At 46.0% G+C, this 20,393-nt stretch overlaps 2 protein-coding genes across 3 annotated transcripts in view; one reads left to right on the top strand and one right to left on the bottom strand.

The window, feature by feature from the left end:
* The first annotated feature begins 451 nt into the window (after window positions 1–451).
* cpvl (carboxypeptidase vitellogenic like) lies at window positions 452–5,354 on the top strand. Its single transcript, XM_062399188.1, has 13 exons — window positions 452–596; window positions 746–924; window positions 1,062–1,183; window positions 2,327–2,441; window positions 2,572–2,630; window positions 2,734–2,813; window positions 2,906–2,972; window positions 3,543–3,665; window positions 3,759–3,890; window positions 4,036–4,134; window positions 4,229–4,402; window positions 4,588–4,770; window positions 4,864–5,354. The coding sequence occupies exons 1-13, from the start codon at window positions 592–594 to the stop codon at window positions 4,960–4,962; spliced, it is 1,437 nt and encodes a 478-aa protein (XP_062255172.1). The 5' UTR covers window positions 452–591; the 3' UTR covers window positions 4,963–5,354.
* Window positions 5,355–8,721: 3,367 nt separating this feature from the next.
* creb5b (cAMP responsive element binding protein 5b) overlaps window positions 8,722–20,393 on the bottom strand; it is a 39,597-nt gene continuing 27,925 nt past the window's right edge. Inside the window, exons 8-11 of one of the 2 annotated variants that reach the window (XM_062399186.1) lie at window positions 12,151–12,483; window positions 10,639–10,866; window positions 10,032–10,140; window positions 8,722–8,999 (exon numbers count right to left, since the gene is read on the bottom strand). In XM_062399186.1, the coding sequence (XP_062255170.1) occupies window positions 8,845–8,999; window positions 10,032–10,140; window positions 10,639–10,866; window positions 12,151–12,483 (825 nt within the window). In that variant the 3' untranslated portion in view covers window positions 8,722–8,844. The remainder of the gene's footprint in view (window positions 9,000–10,031; window positions 10,141–10,638; window positions 10,867–12,150; window positions 12,484–20,393) is intronic. The other variant, XM_062399185.1, reaches the window with a different exon arrangement.

Raw genomic sequence — 20,393 nt, 5'->3', positions numbered from 1 at the left:
CTTCCCTGCTCGTTAAAGGTTCAGTGTGTAGTGACATCTAGCGGTGAAGCTGCATGTTGTTTGGTTCGTCCAGTTTGGGCCACAGTAAAAAAAGCATCCTCCGTAGAGAGGACCTGCTACTGATGAGGTATTTAAATCTAAAGGGCTCATTCAAGGGTGAAGAAAACAACAATTTGTACAATTTAGATGAAACACACTAGTTAAAACAACACTTGGATTGTGTTATTATTTCTGCCAATAGATTTGATTCACCTAAATGTTACACACTGGACCTTTAAGTATAAACTCTATAACCCCTTTGTCCTCACAATAAACCAAACACCCACTGAGGTTTGCGTGAGAACACGTGACTCACCACGTCAGACTCAAACAATTTGAATCGAGGCTGTAGGAGCCATATATATATAGTGTAGGAGCAACCGGGATTTTCCTGTCAGTCCTCGCGGAGGGTACAAACTCCCCTCGCACCCCGGAAATATCCCCAAAACCACGTGATCCACTGAGAGCCGGTCATGTGACTTCAGCCTGACTGGATCGCACTTCTCATCCAGGGACCAGCGGAGGAACGAAGTGAGAACACGTCCACCGAACATGGGGTGAGTGGAACACCTTCAAATGCGTCTTTCTCCTCCTGATCACAGCGCCGCCCCGCGTCAGACCGAGGTGACACCTGAGTGCGATGCGGGTCACTGCTCGGGCCCTTGTGTCTGCTCACAGTTTGTGTTGTTGTTGTGAATGTCGCCAGGCTCCTGAAGGAAAGTGTGGGTTTGCTGTTGCTGTGCCTTTGTCTGGACGCGGTGCTCTCCCGCGGCTGCTCCTCCTTCTTCTGCCGGAGATCGCACCGTGTCAGCGGCCTGCGCGGAGCCGACCCCGGGGCCCCGCTGTTCCTCACCCCGTACCTGGAGAAAGGAGCCATAGATGAAGGTGGGAGAAGGAGAAGCTGCCTCACTGGTTCACATTGATCAGATTCTCAGAGGCTGCAGGGTCTGATCCACCAATCAGCTGCAGGCATTGTGTTTGTGTAATGTCGTGAATTTGTGTTGACGTCTTGATTTCCGCAGCCAGGAAGCTGAGTCTGGTGGGAGATCTGCCAGGGGCCAATGTGAAGAGCTATGCTGGCTACCTGACCGTCAACAAGAAGTTCAACAGCAACCTCTACTTCTGGTTCTTCCCCGCTCTCATGGTAGGATCCCACTCAGGCGTCAGGTTCTATTAGTCATGTACAAGTAAACACAAGGTCATCAGTAACATTGACCTCTGTTGACCTTTATTTATCATGTGCAAAATTAAATAAAGCAGTCGCTGGCAATGGAATTGTTGGTTCACAGGCTTCCTCTAACTATGCTCGGAAATATTGAGAAAGAAAACAACCAATAGAATTTAGAATCCAAAGTAAAGTATATAAGATAGTACATAAATATTAAATGAAAGGTAAGTAAGTAATACTAATTACTGGACAGTAGTTTAACGAATAAAAAAGTAAGGTAGAAGGATCTTTCTATAAATAAGTCAAATACAAAAACTAAAACTATGTACATTCAAAGGTGCAGTGGGACATTCGTTGCAAATTAAGTATTAGCTTTAATTATGTAGTGTGTAGTTAATACGTGTGTGTGTGTGTATCAGTTTCACATTAACACCCGGAGCTTCTCCTCTATACTCGGTTACATTAGTGTCTCTGCAGATTGTTTAATAACCACAGCAAGCGGGAGAGTATATATGTATTATACAATCTGTCATGGCAGACTTTGCCATGTGTTTTCAACCCAGCTCTGACAGGAAGAGTGAGCAGTATCCAAGCTGTTGTTCAGAACTTTGGTTTTATTTGAACCTGTAAACCAGTTTCGTACATCTGTTTTTTCAGAAGGTGTAGTAAAGCAAAACATAATTTCCTTCACACGAACATTGTAGCTTGCATTTCAGATGAGCAGCAGCTTGGGGTGTTTCAGGTGCAGTGTTTTCTGTCAGGGACAGGAAGTCCCTTTACTTCCCCATTATGCCCTCGGGCTTCGAAAAATACTTTTTAACTCTGCAGAACCTGAACAGTTATATATGCATGCTTTTATACAAATTAAAAAAAAATCTGATAACAGTTTCGGTTCCTTTTCTTTTTTATTGTGTACATTGTCAGTGCTGATGCTTCCCTGTGTGTTTTATCCTAAAAGTGACCCTATTTCTATCCTTATTTCTATCAGTTGTGTGATAACAGGTCTTTTAAAGTGCAAATAAAGTTGATAAATTAAATTCTTTGGACCTTTCTCAGTGAACTAAATCCACCACAAGGTGGCGCTGCGATCTCAACTCTATTCTCTGCCCCTCCTGACAGCCCAGCACTCCGAATGCTCCGGTCCTGCTCTGGCTGCAGGGCGGCCCCGGGGGCACGTCCATGTTCGGCCTTTTTGTGGAGCACGGCCCGTACGTGGTTTATAAGAACATGACGGGTAAGAGCTGATGTGGTCCCACGTGTAAACGCTGTGATCCAGATTTCATAGGATCACCTGGAGATGTTCAAAGTCTGTGACGGATCATTCTTTATGAATTCTGAGCCGTGTGTGTTTTCTGTCCTCGCAGTCGGCTTGAGGGACTACGCTTGGACCACCAGATACTCGGTCTTGTACATTGACAATCCAGTATGTACACACACCTTTCATTCAAGGTTCCTCGGGTCCCCTGACCGTTATTCATACAGGAGTCTTCCCTGACAGACCTTGAAGACTGTTCTTTTCTCTCCAGGTGGGAACAGGTTTCAGCTTCACCGACGACGACAGGGGTTTTGCTCAGAATCAGGACGACGTCGGCAGAGATCTGTACAGGTGAAGAAACCCCCCCACCTCAGACCGGGTCATTTTATAACTTCAGTGTTGTCGGTTACTGACTCTGACCGTTTCTGTCTCCTCCTCACCAGTGCTCTGACGCAGTTCTTCCAGATCTTTCCCGAGTATCAGTCCAATGAGTTCTATGCAACCGGAGAGGTAATGTTTCTTTTCCGAGGATTGCGAGCCACTGTCGTCTTAACGTTTTAAAGCATTTTACTAGTAGCTTTTTAACTTTTAAGATGAGCATTACTTCACTCCCTGGTTTATGCCAATGAGAGAAAGCCCTAAATCAGCCCAGTGACCATACAATGTCACATTTTGACCCAAATAAACACCAGGCAACATTTTTACATTGAAATATCCACTTCAACATTTAGTTTGATTTTACACTGACTTCACTCTTCACCCTGAACGTCTGGTGTTGCTAGATGTGACTTGGGAGCGGTGTTAGATTGACCAAGAGCTCAAATATCCAGAATCGGGCTCGGCAAGTTCAAGAGTATTGTTGAACTGCAGATCTGTTCAAAATACTAGTAATTTAAAAACCAGTGTTTATTTCCAATATTCAACAAGGAAACTTAAATTCTGAACAGAGTTTGGCATATTTCTTACAGGTAACATTCACTGTTCAGTTGTTGCTCATTGAAAGTTACATAGTGTTGCTTTAACGAAAAACATCTGACACATTGTGGTCACTTCAAAAACCTTCTCTCTGTCTCTGCACAGTCTTATGCAGGAAAGTACGTTCCTGCCATTTCCTACTACATCCACAAAAACAACCCCAGCGCCAAAGTGAAAATCAACTTTAAGGGGATGGCGATCGGCGATGGGCTCTGTGATCCAGAACTGGTGCGTAGCTGACGTCAGATCGTCCTCCTCAATCTGCATCTGGACTCCCCAGGTTCCTTGTTGAATTTCTAATCTTTGAGACTTCCATTCCAGATGCTCGGTGGTTATGGTGAGTTCCTGTACCAAACGGGAATGATCGACGAGCAGCAGAAGCAGTATGTGGTCCAGCAGACGGACCTGGGAGTGCAGTTCATCCAGCAGGAGAAGTGGGTGGAGGCTTTTAAGGTATGAGCTGTGCACTCGCACGTTACTCCACAATACAAGGTGACGCTGTTTCTGATCTTTTATGTAGAATTTGTACCATTTTTTTCAAAATATGATTCTGATTGAGAAAAAAACAACCATCTTATTGTGAGGTTTCCTTCTTCAGGTTTTCGATAGCTTGCTGAACGGTGACGTGGAGCCCTATCCGTCCTTCTTCCAAAATGCTACAGGCTGCACCAACTACTTCAACTACATGACATGTCAGGTGCTTGACCACGCAGTGTGACGTCTCGGACTGAGGCCTTCTCTAAACCTCTTTTAACTTTTGTCTTATGTTTATTATTTGTGTGCGTCCACAGGAGCCTGAGGACCAGGAGTACTTCTCCCAGTTCGTGACGCTGCCGGCAGTGCGACGAGCCATCCATGTGGGGAACCTGACGTTTCACGACGGCTCGCTGGTGGAGAAGCATCTGCTGCAGGACGTCATGAAGAGCATCAAACCGTGGCTGGGGGAGCTGATGGACAACTACAGGGTGAGGGAGGGAGAACCAGCAACTGGAGTTGGTCTATAATGCAGAATTTCATCATGTGTCATCATATTTTGAACTTTCCATCATTGACATCATAGATATTGATGTACTAAGCTTTCTCTCACACACCTTTTAAGTAACGTATGCCCATAGTATGTCCTCCTTAAAGCCGTGTCCCCTCCGTCCAGGTCCTGATCTACAGCGGTCAGCTGGATGTCATCGTAGCTGCTCCTCTGACCGAGCGGTTCCTGCCCACCGTCAACTGGACCGGGGCCGCCGAGTTCAAAACAGCGACACGCTACCACTGGAAGGTTCAGCCCTCTGACACGGAGGTGGCAGGTTATGTGAGACAAGTGAAGGAGTTTTATCAGGTGGGCAGATTCTCACGGCCGTCCTCACGGTGAAAAAGGATCCACACGTGTGTTTCTTTTTTTAATGAAATAATATTGATCTTCTCACTCCAGGTCATTATCCGCGGAGGGGGACACATTCTGCCCTACGACCAACCAGCGAGGACCTTTGACATGATTGACAGGTTCCTTTCCACACAAGGCTGGATATGAGACGTGTTGACATGGAGCTGATTCAGCAGCTCCTCCACAAAGAGCATTTCATTGATCAGAGATTGTTGATTTAAAAGACTGTTGATTGTCTAATTCAATCTAAATCAGCACATTTGTAGATTCTTTGCATTTTAGCAGAGGGCTGCTTCTTAATGAAACGTCTGTGCCTGGAGCAGATCTTTAGGTTTGCTGGCCACATTTCAGAACATCACAAAGAAATTCTTGATTTTCAGGCCTTAACTGATTGGACATCGTGTCATGTTTATTTTTCTTGGGGTTGTCTTCAGGGGAAATTATATTTTATTTTGCTATCAGTCCGTGCAGGCAGGAAGATGACATGTAAAGAAACAGAGAATCAACTTGAAATAAAATGTTTTTATTTTAAAAATTCAGTTTTAATGATCAGAGACGAACTGACTTCTGAAACGCTCCTGTGGTTAATTAAAAAAAAATACACTAGGGGGCACTGTTCTCCAAAGGAATTCCATCACAAATCCAGAGACTTAAACACACTGAAACTGCTGTGGTCATTTAATATAGTTTATTATGATAATAATATTAAATTCTATAACATACTATCTCGAGGAGATAGCATGTGTCCTAAAAACGAATAACATGATTTTAAATATTTGACGAAAGTCTAGGGACTACTTTTCATGTGGTCAGAGAAACATAGAAAACTTTTTAATACACACTGTGTGTTTCACATTGTGTTTATCTGTAAAGCTGAATTTACAGTGATAAGCAGTAAGGTCTCTGTAGTGATTTGGCGTTTTGACAGAACACCACAAATACTTTTGTGTTCTTAAGTTAACTGTCATGTTATCTCATCAGGCAACTATCAAGCTGTCTAGACGGTTCAATAATGAATGAGTATTCTAAACCTTTAAAGCATCTAAGTATTTAATGAGCAGTTATGTCTCAGGGACGAGCGTCGATAAAAAAGCTGCTGATCATTCACTTCCACATCACTTCCATCCCTCGTGTCTCTCAGCTCATTCTTTCTTTCAGTGACCGCTGACATCAAATCACATCATCTAGTTTGTATGTTACCGAACAAGTGCTTTATTTTCATACCGTAATGTAACTGCAGTGATAACTTTCACATCTGTACAAATGCAAAACAAAACAAAAAAAAAAAACAGAGACAATGTCATTACAGACACACAAAAAAAAAATGTACAAAGTTATGCAGGTAAGAAGGTAAGATTTGTCATTTCATTACATATAAACACTTTATTTAAGCGTTGAAATGAGCCTCGACATACGACAAAAAAAAAGGCAACAAGTGCTATGCAGACCGTATTTACACATGTACCACACGTTTACTCCCTTCAAAAAGAAAGGTGGTTGCATTACATGTACAGGATTACAGAAATGAATGACAGTATGTACAGTATTTATAGTTTGAAATTTAAAATAATACAGTTATAAGATAATTGACATGTGGTAAATTGTTCTCCACCGCTCGCACAAACCCACACTCACACTGCACTTCCACCTGTCCTGCTCGTCTGCCCGTACAGTGACAAATGTCTTTCCCCCGGACCTGGATCCACTGTGAAAAATGAAAGCAGAGACAGAAATGTCCTCCTGATGATTCCAGTTGAAAGAGTCTTATGGTCGTTGCCATATTTTCACATGCGAGAGGTTAATTTGGAATGGTCTAATAATCAATACATGGTCTATAAAACCGTTGAGATAAGGCAGGCGTAGTCAGTTCAAAGGGTCGGTACAACAAAGCCCTTTCCTTGAGAATTTCTCTGCCTATTCACACACACACACAAACACACACACACACACACATATACTCCTGCACACACAGACGGGGTATAAACAGTCTGAATGCTCGAGTGAGACGAGAGAAAAAGACTCTTCTCCATTCACATCCTTCATCTTTGACAAAACTGGAGCTGGATTTAGTTTCCAGAGTAAAAATGGCTCAAACCGAACGCTGCAGGCTCCCTGACCGAGTGTCATCCTACAGCGCGAGCTCTGGGCTCCCTTCTTTATCTACAGACGTGTGATGCACGCCAGGCACAGTCTCTCCAAACACAGTTACGTTTCTCGCTGGTGTGTGAACAGAGTCGGGGGGGAGGGGGGGGATCACTGAGAATTACTCGGACCTTAATATGGCTATTCTAGCCTCTGGCACAACAGAGGACAAAGTGCATAGACGGCTCTGCGATGATGTTTTTTCATCCATCCGACTGTGAAACACAGTGCATGGAGGTCATCAGGCCCGTGAATCGACATTCCTGGTAACGGGGGAAGAAGAAAGAAGAGAGAAGAGGTTGTGGTCGACATGAGAAGGCATTAAGTTTCAAGGCGAGCAGGGAGATAGAAGAAAAAAAAGGTTGGGCCGGTATCACTGTCAGTACATCCAACGCCAAACTGAAATACAGACGAGGCCTGAGAGAGAGACAGGAGCAGGAGGAACAGGAGAAATTGATGAAGAGGTCAGAGGTCAAATCGAACGGGTTCTTCTTCCTCCTGGTCAGCTGGTTTTGCTCTGCAGCAACGAGCAGCAGACGCAACAACAGGGTAAATAGATGATGAGTTCTTGATTGTATTGACAATAACTGATGATTAAAAAAAAAGAAGGTTCTGTTGCCAAACAAAAGATTTGAAGAAAACTTCAGGCACATTGTGACATTTTGGAAATCACCGGCATAAAGAAAGGAAAATAAACGGTCATAGTCACTCTCTCTCTCTCTTTGTTTCTCTTTCTTTACTGGCGCGCCTCCTGGCGAACTTGGTTCGGCAGAGGAACTGACACAAAACAAAATTCACATGCACACACAAAACTATGCAGACGTCCGCAATTAAATGTTGTATCCATTTGGAATTTGAATCTAAAACTGTGGATCCAGATACACACACAAACACACACTCACACACAAACACAGGCAAACACACACACACACACACACACACACAAAGAAGAGGCCTCAATAATTAAAGCTTGAGTTGGTCCTGGAGAGCGGAGGAGTGTGTTTGGACTCCCGAGCTGCCTCACTGGTATCACAGTGTACAGTTCTGTGGCTGTAACAGCACCGCATGTCCCCGGGGACCAGGGTGGCTTGGCCATGCTGGTCCCCCACGTGGACACACAGTAGAGAAGAGGATCAATTCTTTTTGATCGAACATTACTTTCACTGTCATGCTGTATTTTGCATTGCGCTCTTTGAGACGACATCTGACAGGGAGAAGTTTAACAGTCATATACATTTCTAGAAAAGGGGAAAAGGGGTCGTTACACCTGCTTGCATATTCCTGTAGTCAAACCATCATGGCGACGGTTTGACTTGGTTTCAGGAGACGACTTAAAGGCGGCAACTGCCCGCTCGCTTGTTCTGAGGCTTCAGTATACGATTACACATGCTACATACACTCGCCACACTATCCACGCTTGACACATAGAGTATGATGAGACTCATGGTTCAGTCCAATAGACCCGCAGGGACGTAATCTCTGCATCTGGAGATGATGTCTTATGTCTCTGTCCTCTGGTTCCACGACCACCGTGGTCCATTTTGTACCATAACACAAAGGGGAAAAAAAGTCACTTGACTGCTGCATGAGATTAGCAAAACTCCCTCTCTGCTAAGCACAAAGAAGCAGATTAAAAAAGAGGCAACAGACACTAGAACATTTATGCGTTAATAGGGTTGGGTCTATAAAAATACATACTGTAGCTACTGTATAAAGAACAGCCTCACAGGCCTTTGAGGTTTTTCTTGATGGAGGGAGGATGAGGGTGTGGGGGGGTGGGGTGGGGTGGGGGGGGCAGCCTGTGCAGCTGGTGACCCTCATAAAACAGGGGAGCAAACAGGGGGGAGTTTGGGCCTACAGCCGGGGGGGTTATAGTCTCTCTGGTCCCTAGTGGATAGGGTTAATGTCTGTGCGGTGGTTGGCTTGCCCGTGCACACTGCTGCCCCCTACAGTCGTGGTGGAGGTGGTGATGGTGTTGTGCTGAATGACCTGCTGCTGCGAGCACACCGGCGCTGGACTCCCCGCTGGACTGCTCTCTGGACCTGAGGAGACAGCAGAGACATGACTGAGGATGGACAACACGTGCAGAGAATCTGTGTGTCTGTGTCTGTGTCTGTGTCTGTGTCTGTGTCTGTGTCTGTGTGCAAGTGCAAGTGCAAACCCTAAGACCTTCCGAGGGTAAAGATGCTTCAAAACCTAATGTGATATTAAAAATGACCAAATAAAGACAGAAAGAGAATTCTTTTTTTATAAAAAAACAACGGCTTTATTCGCAGAAATAGATTAAGTCCAAACAAATGACACTAAATTCACACCTGACTCATCAGCTGTCATCCTGAAGGGGCCATAAATGGATAAGACAAAAATGGAAAAGTGAATCACTGGAACTCCGTAAACACGGCTGATGAATTCTGGACACACTGAAGGTGACATCTGTACACAAGCTAGACTCATCGATGAACGTCTCTCCCAGCCCAGTCTGGGAGTCGGCTCTCTCCTGAATAAAAGAACCATTCAGCCAAAGGGGATGTGAGACTTATTTTCCTGTGCTAAAGCCACACAGGGAGGTGCCTTATCCTAATTACATGGAAATGTCACTGGTATCCGTATCAAAGGGTGGGGCTCTGATGTCATGCACGGCCGAGGCACGGTCCAATAATCAGAGAGATCCCGGGACGTCCATGGGAGCTTGGATGGCTCTCACGTCGCTTCAAGGCCGGCTCTGTGCACTGAGGCGCTGTCAGATGGAAAACCAGGCCTCATGTGGGAATCAGACTACCAACTCCCAGGCCCGGGCTCGGCTACCACAGTGCGCAACACCCATATGTCAAAGGAAGAGTCCTGCAGAGAGCGTGGGAGCTGGATACCAGCACGTAGGAGCAAAGAGCTTTGGCAGGTGCTGCGTGTCCATCCCAGTTTGGTCTGTGGAGTTCATACCTCTCCTCTGGCGAAACCATTACAGAGCCTTTCCACAGCAGTGCTGGCTGCGCCGTAGCACTAAGGCACACCGGTGAAGGTGCACTTTTTGGCCAATTTCCCCAAAGTGTGTGTGTGTTGATGTTTGAGCTACTCACTGAGGTAACCTTGGGGATCTTTCTGCATAGTGGTGATGTGACAGTCCTTGTGTGTGAGGAGAAGCTGCTTGAGCTGGGTCACCTCGCTCTTTAGCATCGTCACTTCGTTCTGAAATTCAAGGGAAATATGGAGCCGATTATTCTTTTTCATTCTTTCATTCTGGGGATTCCACAATCAAACAGGCAATACTATATTACAAAAGGTATTTTTATGATGTTATTTTCCATGTATTAATAACTAGCAATGTATTTCTCTCCAACGGGGACCTGTCAGCTGGGATTGGCTCCAGCTCAGGATGGATGGATGGAGATTTAAGTGTTCATTTAAAGGTGTATTTCATAGTTTGGATTGTGCTTGAAACTTCAGAATCTTAACTGAGAATTTGTTGCTACAATTTTGGGACATTCACTTGAAATATGGGAATTGTAGGACCCAATGTTTTTGGAGCTTGACCCACACTAGGGATTAAAAGTCAGGATATCTTGATGTCTGCTGCTTTGATAAACCCATTGGAATCATATCAATCAAACCCATCATCATTACCATGAGCACAAAACAAGATAATGTCATGAGGTTTTTATTGAGGAGTAGAGACTGAGTTTGTACCTGAAGCTGCATGTTGGTCTGAGTGAGCTCTTCAGCCTTCTTCTCCAACGACACCACCCACACTTTCCTCTTCTGTCTGCATCTCGTGGCCGCCGCTCGGTTCCGCTCTAGAAACTTCCGCCGACGTTCGTCCGGGTCCTCGTCCATTACCCGCCGGCGCCGCCCGCCGCTGGGGGGCGGAGACTGCAGCGTCTGCGAGGGCTGCATCTGCTGGGTCGCAGGTGACATCTGAAACACACCGGGGGGAAAGAGCCGATCAGCATCAGCAACAGAGCTCTTTTGATGAGGCGGTGTGTGTCGGCCACCGTCCACACAGACACGTCACTGCTCTGACACACCTGTCTGACAGTTGTCAGCACTCCACTGACCTCAAAGCCTCCTGCCTGGAAACAAGCATCTATACATTAGCTCCTGCATCTATTCCACGTCTGGCAACTTCCCCCCAAAAACAACATCTGGCTGTGCCACATGCTCTGGGCTGTGAGGGCGTCGGGACTGACTGGGTGAGTGAGTGACTGGGCTGATTCACCAGCATGCCCACCTTGTTAAAGAGGTGTCAGGAGGCAGTTTTCCAACGCCCACTTCCACTCAGAATAACACCAGCAGACGCGGCCAAAAAAAAAGACCTGTTTCCAAAACTGTACGTGCACTGACAGATCTTGACATATCCTTGGCAAGGTCAAGTGTTTTCAGTCTTCAGGTCATTAGCATTTTTATTAGAACCATGGAAAATACAAGCTGCTTTAATGGCCGCTGTGCATACAGAGAGTGTTGTTTCAGTGCCTTAATGGTACGTTTGGAACATAAAGTGATTTGCATTCGTGGATGCCGCACTGTCCTTCACTCAGAACGCTCCGTGTTGCAGAGGGCGTCAGACAATGCAGGGACAAAGTGTCTCACGTCATATTCTTTTTTTATTGCCGTGAGCGATACTTTCTAACTTTCAACCCAATATATTCACAGCTAAGATTTGTTCCAGGACCATTAGCCAAGGTTGTCTGTTCGCCATCAGGACCAGCGTTTATAAAAATGTCTTCTGCACCTGGAGAACGCTGTGGCCACATAATGGCAGCTCGGCGGTGGAGGAGGGCGTGGGGCAAAGTTTCCAGAAGACACTCCTGAACATCTTTTATAATAGCACTTTTATGGCCTCTTCGTGACCCCCTTCCCTCCATGACGGGCGTCTGACACTGACCTGCCGCTGACCAATCTTAAAGGAAAACATAAGCTTTAAGACGGTTGCCAGGAAACTACTTGGGGTTATTGCTGCTGCAGGAGAAAAAGTGTTGTCTGCTAACTCCCTGTGATGATTACAGCTCTACCTCTACACCAAACCACTAATAGCTGAAATGCTCGGAGGATTACTAAGGCTCGCTTCCTTTTCGTCATGGCGCATATACAGAGGCCTCCTAGCTATACGAGAGATTTGACTGTGTAGTTAATGTGTTATTGAACCTGTGGCTTCGCCTTCGGGCCATCTAAAAGCCTCTGCTCTGCTGGGAACGCTCTTACCTGTGAAGCAGAGTGCATCGCGGGGTGCGGCGAGGTCTGGTGTGGGTGACCGGGATGGAGGTGGGGATTGTGGGAGTTGTGATGCGGGTTGTGTCCCTGCGGGTGGTGGTGGCCGCCCTGGCCCTGGCCGTGGCCCTGGTTGTTGTGGTGGTGGTGGCCGTGGTGCTGGTAGGCGTGGGGAGGAGCCTGCAGGTGCTGGTGCGGGTGCGAGTGCATGTGGTGGTGGGCGCTTTGCTCCTGCCGCGATGACATCATCTCCATCATGTGGCCCATGGAGTTCATGTTGCCGTTGGCGATGGTGCCGGGGTGGTGTGAAAGTGCAGCCTTCAGCCTCTGCGTTGGCAAAATGAGAAGCAAACGTTACCATGGAGATTATTCTCCGTGAGTATTCTTTGTGTGCGCTCTCATTTATCAGTGTGCTGATGATCAATAGCTACAGAGTGGGTTTATGTGCTGACTGTGAGATGACGAATGGCTTCATAAATCCATATGTCAGGAGAACGAATCAAAGCCACTTAGAGTGTCCTCTGTCTCTCCTTCAGTCCTGTCATTCTCCCTCTCTACCTTCCATGATTGCCGTCCCTCCTCTTCATATTCCTAATAGCCTCTCTCTCTGCTGGGCACGTTTGTGTGTGTGTGTGTGTGTGTGTGTGTGTGTGTGTGTGTGTGTGTGTGCGTGCGTGTGTGTGTCTTCTATGAGATGATTTCCCTGGTAAGGTGTGAACCTCAGACTGCTCCCTCACTGTTGATCCAGCAGGGGGTTTGTTGCTTTAACCGTGTGGTCTACTTAGCCCAGACTGACTGTGAGCGGCCTGGCAGCGAGACCAGAGAGTGGCTCACTGAAGGTGCACTTGTGTTGTCGGTGTTTACTGAATGCACCTCTTGTCAAGGGTCTGTTTTTCTGGGCATCACATAAAGAAAACCGCGAGACCAGAAGAAAATCAGAACCCAAACATACTCAAAATGTGTCCTCAGACTTCACCTCTTCTCGACAAAACTTGAAAAAAATAAACACACATCTTCCCGCTGACATGGCTTATTTAGATTTTCACCAGGTGATGAATAAACCTACGAGAGTTGAACTTGTTGATTCATCTTCTGTTAAAAAAAAGTAAGCAGCAAAACTGAAACAAAGCTTTCTTTTCAAGGCCACTGTTGTGAATTCCACAAAGTTCTGTATTCTCTTTCCCAGTGCTCTCTTTCCTCTCTCTGCTCCCTTCCCCCTTCGCCCAGCTGCTGTCAGTAAGTCCGCGCTGTGTCCAAGGCTCCATATCTTTTAACAACCTTTACATTCATGATTCCCATAGGGAAATGGCATCCAGCTGGTCTGGATCACAACGCTCGCACAGCCAGAGCACAACATCGGCCCCGCACTCCTCCTCTCTCACACACTGTCCATGAGTGGAAAGCTTTTTACCAGACGAGAGGAGACAGGGTCAAATAAATCACTTTAGAAATGGGACGGTTACAAAAATAGCATACTCTACTGGTTTGCATTATATTTACAGATATCATATGTTTTTGGATCAGGGTTTACAGGCAGTGGTGCCTTTACTTCTTTTTCAACAATAAAATGCACACGAAACCAGCACAGGGAAATCATGATCTTGTCAAGCCTGTTTTGGCTGAGTACAGTTTCTGCTTAGATGCCTGACATAGTGACACCTCACTGCATTACCGGAGCTTCGCTATTTCTGTTTTCATATCTCGTCCCTATTTCTAAAATTTGCTCTGTCAATAGCGTATCCCCATCTGATTAAAACCTGCAAGCTGCCTTCACCGCAGCCTCAGCAGCACAACTCTCAGGGGCCACAGCCCTTCCTCTTTGTGACCAGTGAGACAGGAGTTAAAATACCACAGGGTCAAAACTAACAAACAGCGGGCGGCCTCAGGCCTGCAGCTGTCCACAGCATCACAGTTATACTGAGACTTCCTGAGTGTAACAAGCAGCGGCAAGAAGGCAACAGTGTACACTACAGCTTTTGTGATCTACCTAAACAAGGTATAAAAATGCCACAAATAATGTAAACACACACCGCTGGCTGACATTCAATTGAAAAAGAAAATGGATTAAAATGAGCTTACAAAAACACATCATCGCCAGCAGAGTTGACAAGGACATACTCCGACTATCACAGGATGAAATCTGAGTCTGACAGCTCTCACTGAACACCTTCCCTTCAGCCTTCTGCTTGTCAGTCAGCACCCGAGAGGTGAGGCCCACCCCTCTTGTTAAAGTGGAGGCCAATCAGAGTTTGACAATCTCCTGCCACTCAGTCGCATAACAGGCAATCGCTTGAATGAACACAAGCCGGGGGAATCCGCCGTCTGCCTGTTTGCCTCTGCACTCTGTTTTTGTGACCCCTGTAAAGTTGTCTGTGTGTGGTTAAGATGCTCATCTGGGGCGGCTGGTGCTGCATGAATTCCTGTCAGCCACCGAGGCACACGGGAGGGGGGAGAAGGACAGAGAGGGTAAAGGAAGGTGAAGGGTGGTAGTGAGAGGGAGCGAGAGAGAGAAAGAGAGAGGGAGATAAGATGGCTTCTCTTGTCTCCTCCCCACCCAAACACACCATCAGCCCAATACGGCGAGTGCTCGTTTATCAGTGTCTGTGAGAGACGTCCAGCTGGCAGAGCAGGGCTATCCGTTTATTAATTGAATTAGCCTGCATCCGAAGAGGCCCGAGAGTGTCGGAGTACAGAGGCAGGTCACAGAGCTGAGGGGCCTCGACACAAGCCCTATAGTACTGATCTCTATAACAGGATAGAGGGGAAAAAAGACAAAACAAAAGGGCCGTGCACGATGAGAGGACTGAAATAAACGACGAGCTAAGATACAATTATGGATTTATCTAAGAAAATTTGATGAAACACAATTTGATATTTAAATTGTAGAACCAAGATAAAATATCTGTAGTAAAAGCAACTGAACGTCACAAACAGGAGGGAATGGCACGAAGATACAACACAACTACTTTAATAATATCAGGTATAATATCAGCTCACACAAATTAAACGATAGAGTTTAAAGAATGAGCTACAGAACACGTTACCTTGATAAAAGCTTATTCCCGATAGCTATCTGCACAGGTCCCTGCTCCTGCTCCATCTGGAGTGGAGACACAGCTCAGCCCAACCAAGTGTGGCCAAAACTTAAGTCTTTGTATCCAGAACCACAGTGACGCAACTGGGGGACGTTAGCAAAGTGATGATGAGCAGGCTGTGATTCTCAAACACCTTCATCAGCTCCCTAATGACTCTAAAACACATGGTTGTATTTTCCCAGACTGTGCTGAGCACATGGACTTAACCACCATGTGCAGTTTTACTCTAATAACACACACACATACGTATACATTTCTCCTGAAGCAACATGGCCACCACAGAAAACAGTCATTAAATCCACACAGGTGTTGGCCTTTGGCAGCGCAGGGCGCCCAGAGATGGGATGGCACTCTGCCTGATCTACCACTGTTGACCCTGCTGTTGATGAAAAAACCCTCCTTTAGGGTAAATCTATTAACGTCCAGCCGATATATCTGTAATCACAAGCCACTGACACCACATTTCATGCATTCTGACAGTGTACTGGAAGTAGTGGAGCTATTGATTTCCCATTGTTAACACACCGTTCCTGATTTGGCCATATTTTGCCAAGAGGGGAGATATCTCCTCTCAAGACCTTTGCCCTGTGACCCATCCACTCCCACTCCAGTTTTAGGTGGTTTCAGGGATACCAGGTAATCACCCATTAATGATATTTATTAATGGCCACTTCCTCTCTGACACGGGGGCCTATGAGTGATGTCCCAGTGAGTGCTCTGGGCACCTCCTGAAAACACACTCAGGTTTCTCCTCGCCATATGACTTCATGTCTATTAACCCTGGGAGGAGAAAGCGAGAGCACGGAGCAGGTACAAAGGGAAGAGACCACGCCCGCTTCAGGATGGGTAAATCAAACCCGGCGAGGTCAGGGTGAGCACTTTTATTTCCCCTTAAAAGTGGAGCAGTGTTCTATCAGGGGACCTGTGTCCCTCTGGCGCCTTGCAGCAGGTTTGAAAGATTTAACCAGTCTGCGGAGTCGACATTTAAGTGCAAAAAGATCACAGTTTCCAGTGGAGATCTTCTGCTTCACATTAAAGAGTCCGCAGAGAAACATTAGAGCCCCTGTCTGTCTCGGTCAGCCTTTTGTTTTGCACTGTACCAACGCAGTAGACTGTTAACTGATCACGTGTATGTGGACTTATATCTAATTGCATAATATACTGTATTATGGTAACTTTCCTGGCAGAGGGTTTTGTAGGCCCAGGTCCCCGGACTAAAACTCTAAACCCGACATGGGTTCACCATCTGCAGATGAAAGCAGGAGTTTGACTCAGAGGATCTAATTCCATCCTCCTCATCTCCTCAACCACCGCTACCCACCAGTGCCTGCCTGCAAAACCCACTCTCTGTCCCCTAAAACTCCACACCCCCCATTAGTTCAATTTTATTAGATTCCCACTCGCCCAGAGAGCCAGTAACCCCCCACCCAGCCGCCCACCCCTCATCCCGCTCGCTCTCTCTCACACACCTCTTCCCTGTTCCTCCACCCCCTCTCCCTCTTGCTTGCCAAGAGCTGGGGACTGTTAAACTGATTTCCTCGGGGAACAGCGAGGCAGACAGTCTGATGGGAGCTCTGGCCTTTAATGTCGCCCCCTCTCTCCTCGCTCCAGCTCTGGTCCAAGCGGATCGGAGCCGGTGCCGAAACAGAGCCTCCCTGTGGTTCCAGACACAGACGGGGGGGGAGATGGACATAGACTGGCTGTTCTGCCAGGGCCAGACGCTCCGGTGGTGCGCGGAGGAACCGTGGCGGCATGGGCGCAGCAAGACACACGCCCACCGAGGAGCATGCTCCAAAAGCATGCGCTCATACTCTTGGCAGCTTCTCCACCCTGTCAAGTTAATGGATGGGCCTCTGACTCCAGTCTGGATATCCCCACTGTTCCCTTTCTTGTAAAGTCCTGCTCTGGTGCAGTCGACATGGTTATCGCTGCAGCCACTGTCACAGTGTTGAAGACTGAGAATTTCTCTGAGTGACACCGACCAAGCATGAAAGCAATAACGACCACTAACATGTGTCTTCATCTGTGGACCAGTAACTAATTATAAATGTTCATATTGAATAGAAGTAACTGGAAACGTGATGACTTCAATATAACATTATTTCAAAGACGCTTAATATTAATATTCATTCGAACCTTGTCCCGAGATCAATTCTCACATTTCTTATATTTCTTGTAGCACATTCAAGATATTTCTCTTAACAGCTCGAGTAACACAACACAGCTCAAAAAAACCATTCAAGGAGAACGACAACAGAAGTAGTTTCATCGTGTGAGCATGAACTGGTATGAAGTCGATGTTGACTCAAATGTATCAGCCCGACTCTCTGACCCATCAGACTTTTTCCAAACACGTCTCTGAGTGGTTGTTTTGGAGTTCAGTCTCGTTCCAGGCACCCGGGGGTCTAAAAGTGGCTGCACCACTCCTGTCTGGCCCGTGCAGGGATGGCAGCTGGTTTACCCAAGCTTTGCTCTGCCGGAGCCCCGTCCCATTCACAGGCCCTGAACCATGACCAAATGGTCTTCACATAAACCTCCCATCAGCACCGCTAAAACAACACGCGGTCATCCAAAGACAAACAGATGTGACACTCTGCGACCACAACTGCCGCCCTCAACCATAACCCCACTGCACAGCTCAAGCTTACACGCACACACACTTCAAACTTAAATATAAATGTGTTTTATCAGCAATACAATGATAGCTTTGCTTTTTCAGCTGCGGCTCAAGCATTAGTGTTCCCTCATTTCAATCAGGAAGTTGTCAAATGAAGGGGGACTCAATCCTTGTTCACGTTTTTAATATATATGTGTGAATTTCATATGCATTTCTGCCTGTCACTATAATATAATGTCTGATTGATGCAGTGACACAGAATAACAGTTATAGATGATTCTCTGAATGGGTCAACGTGAAGTAAGTATAGCTACTTAACAAATTAGAAGAGAAATCTCATAAATTATGATGCATTTTCTTTATCTTCTGCCAGGTTGACACATTAATGTGAACTTGCGACTATCTCGCCGATTGTGTGTAGCAGTACTCTCAGTTATGAACGCCTACCTATCAAACTAATGGAACAGCATCAAAATAAACCCTCCTTCATGACGGTTATAATGTTTAGTTTTGTTGTTTTAGAAAGGGTTAATTCAACAACATGATCTTTTGTGGAGACTGTTGAATTGTATTGCATCATCGTGTCAGATGTTTCCATAATTAAGCGTAGACAAAAAAACTGAAACACCTCTCGTGACGCAGTGTTATGTGAGGAGCTAACGCTGCAGACTCCACTTTTGTGTGAATGGAAGAAAAAGACCTATACCACAGTGTGTGTAAATGTTTTAGTTGTGGTTGATTGTGGTTGAACGCTGTTAATTACGGCAACAAACAATCCCTACTGGGGATTGATGAAATCTGCAGAATGAGAGCCAAACTAAAAACCATACAGCGTGACCATTTCGTTTGAACTCGCCGTACTGTATACAAAATGAATCTGGTCCTGACAAAGCAAACACTTAAGCGATGGCAGCACCGTGGAGGCAGTGAGAGAAAGGGGCCCCTCTCTGGTCTGTGTCCAACACTGATAAACCAGCGGACACACATTGATCCTGCAGCTCCTCGATCCTGCACTCGCCTCCATGGCAATAGAGAGAAACAACATGTGTTTATCATCTACAAAACCGTCTTTGCATCTGTCACACAGACATTTAACCTTGTGAATGTGACTTTCCAGTCGGCGTATCTTGCCATGTGTCCAGCGTCCCTCTCTGACCGCTGTTTACCCCGCATCCGCATGTTTACCAAACTAACCAGGCACATGCACATAACAGATCTGAATCAAAAACTCAACGTGCAAACTCTAAGTTCATGGTTTGTTTTAGCCCACTTAGTCCACAGATGTGTTTTGACTCTCAGAACAATGACCGCCAGAACGTGGCAATGCTCTGAAAAAGAGTAATTTGCATACACAACCGTGAGCATGCACACAAACGTACAGTACAGACTTCTGCACACGTATTCTAGAGCTCAGCGCAGCCTGCACATTCAGCTGTGCTCTTAGCTCACCGTCTCTCTCCGATGACATCATACCCTGACAATGCCACCATTCATGCAGATGTTGCTTACAAAACCTGGAGTTAGAATTCCTATTGTGTGTGCTCTGCTCCTCCTCACAAAGGAAGCTTTAGCCAGAGGTGCTTCCCTACTACTGTGGAAGAAACTGAATGGAACACGTAACAGGGTAACCACGTACGCTAATGGCTTAACTGCTTACAAATTACTTCATAGTGAACTAATCGCTCAATCAATCACAGTGAAGCCGGGTTGAAAACTGGCACATCTGTGGCTGCTTCGCTGCATTTCTGCACAGAATGTGTTCAGAACTCTCGTTTTCTCACTTGTTCACTGTTCAGGGCCAAACTTAATCTTTACGTCCATTGAGTCAAACGCCTGTTTGGGATTCTTTTACCAGACTGAAACATAAAAACGCTAATGGTCGCGTAAATGAAATGTGAAAAGGTGAATTAGCGTGTTCGAAACACTTTGATTATTGGTCCTCCTGTGTCCTATGAAATGTTTCTTTAAGAGGCGCTCGGTTTTTTTCCCCTCCTCAAGTAAAAAGGAGCACATTTAGAGCATGCCAGGGATTATGTCATCCACCCATCCAGTGCCAGCTCCACAGCCAAGAGAGCTGCAAATGAAGGAACATATAGTATTGTTTACCTCATAAAAAACTCAGCACCTAGCCCGATGCTTAGTGACACATTTATTGTCCTTAGTAACAATGTAAACAACAGATATCGGGAGATAATAAATAACACATTTCCGTGCACCAGTACCAAACTGTTTCAAGGCAGCCTCTGCCTGACATTAGTAGTGCAGCATGGCTGTGTGGAAAGCATGGAGCTCATTTTAAGAGAGACACAAAGGCCGAAATCAAAGTGCACCACGTTTTGAAATGAGCTCCACTGACACGTGCTGACTCATAAACGATAGTTGGTACTCGCAGATGTTATTTACAACCAGCTTGATAAGGGTCTGTTTGGGCCTTTCCTGGTTACAGATGAGAAACAATAGTGAAAGTCTTTTATCACACAAACAAACGTATCAATCCATCTGAGGAGGACAGGAAGGTTTTTCGA

Source organism: Platichthys flesus, chromosome 11, assembly GCF_949316205.1.
Source record: "Platichthys flesus chromosome 11, fPlaFle2.1, whole genome shotgun sequence".
Classification (NCBI taxonomy): Eukaryota; Metazoa; Chordata; class Actinopteri; order Pleuronectiformes; family Pleuronectidae; genus Platichthys; species Platichthys flesus.
Note: the sequence above shows the minus strand (reverse complement) of the source record. Positions and strands in the feature narration are given on the sequence as shown.

Excerpts from the sequence above, each read along its gene's own strand:
- cpvl (XM_062399188.1), top strand. Across the intron at positions 2,442-2,571 it reads GGTTTATAAGAACATGACGG|TCGGCTTGAGGGACTACGCT; the intron begins GTAAGAGCTGAT and ends CTGTCCTCGCAG. Across the intron at positions 4,771-4,863 it reads AAGTGAAGGAGTTTTATCAG|GTCATTATCCGCGGAGGGGG; the intron begins GTGGGCAGATTC and ends TTCTCACTCCAG.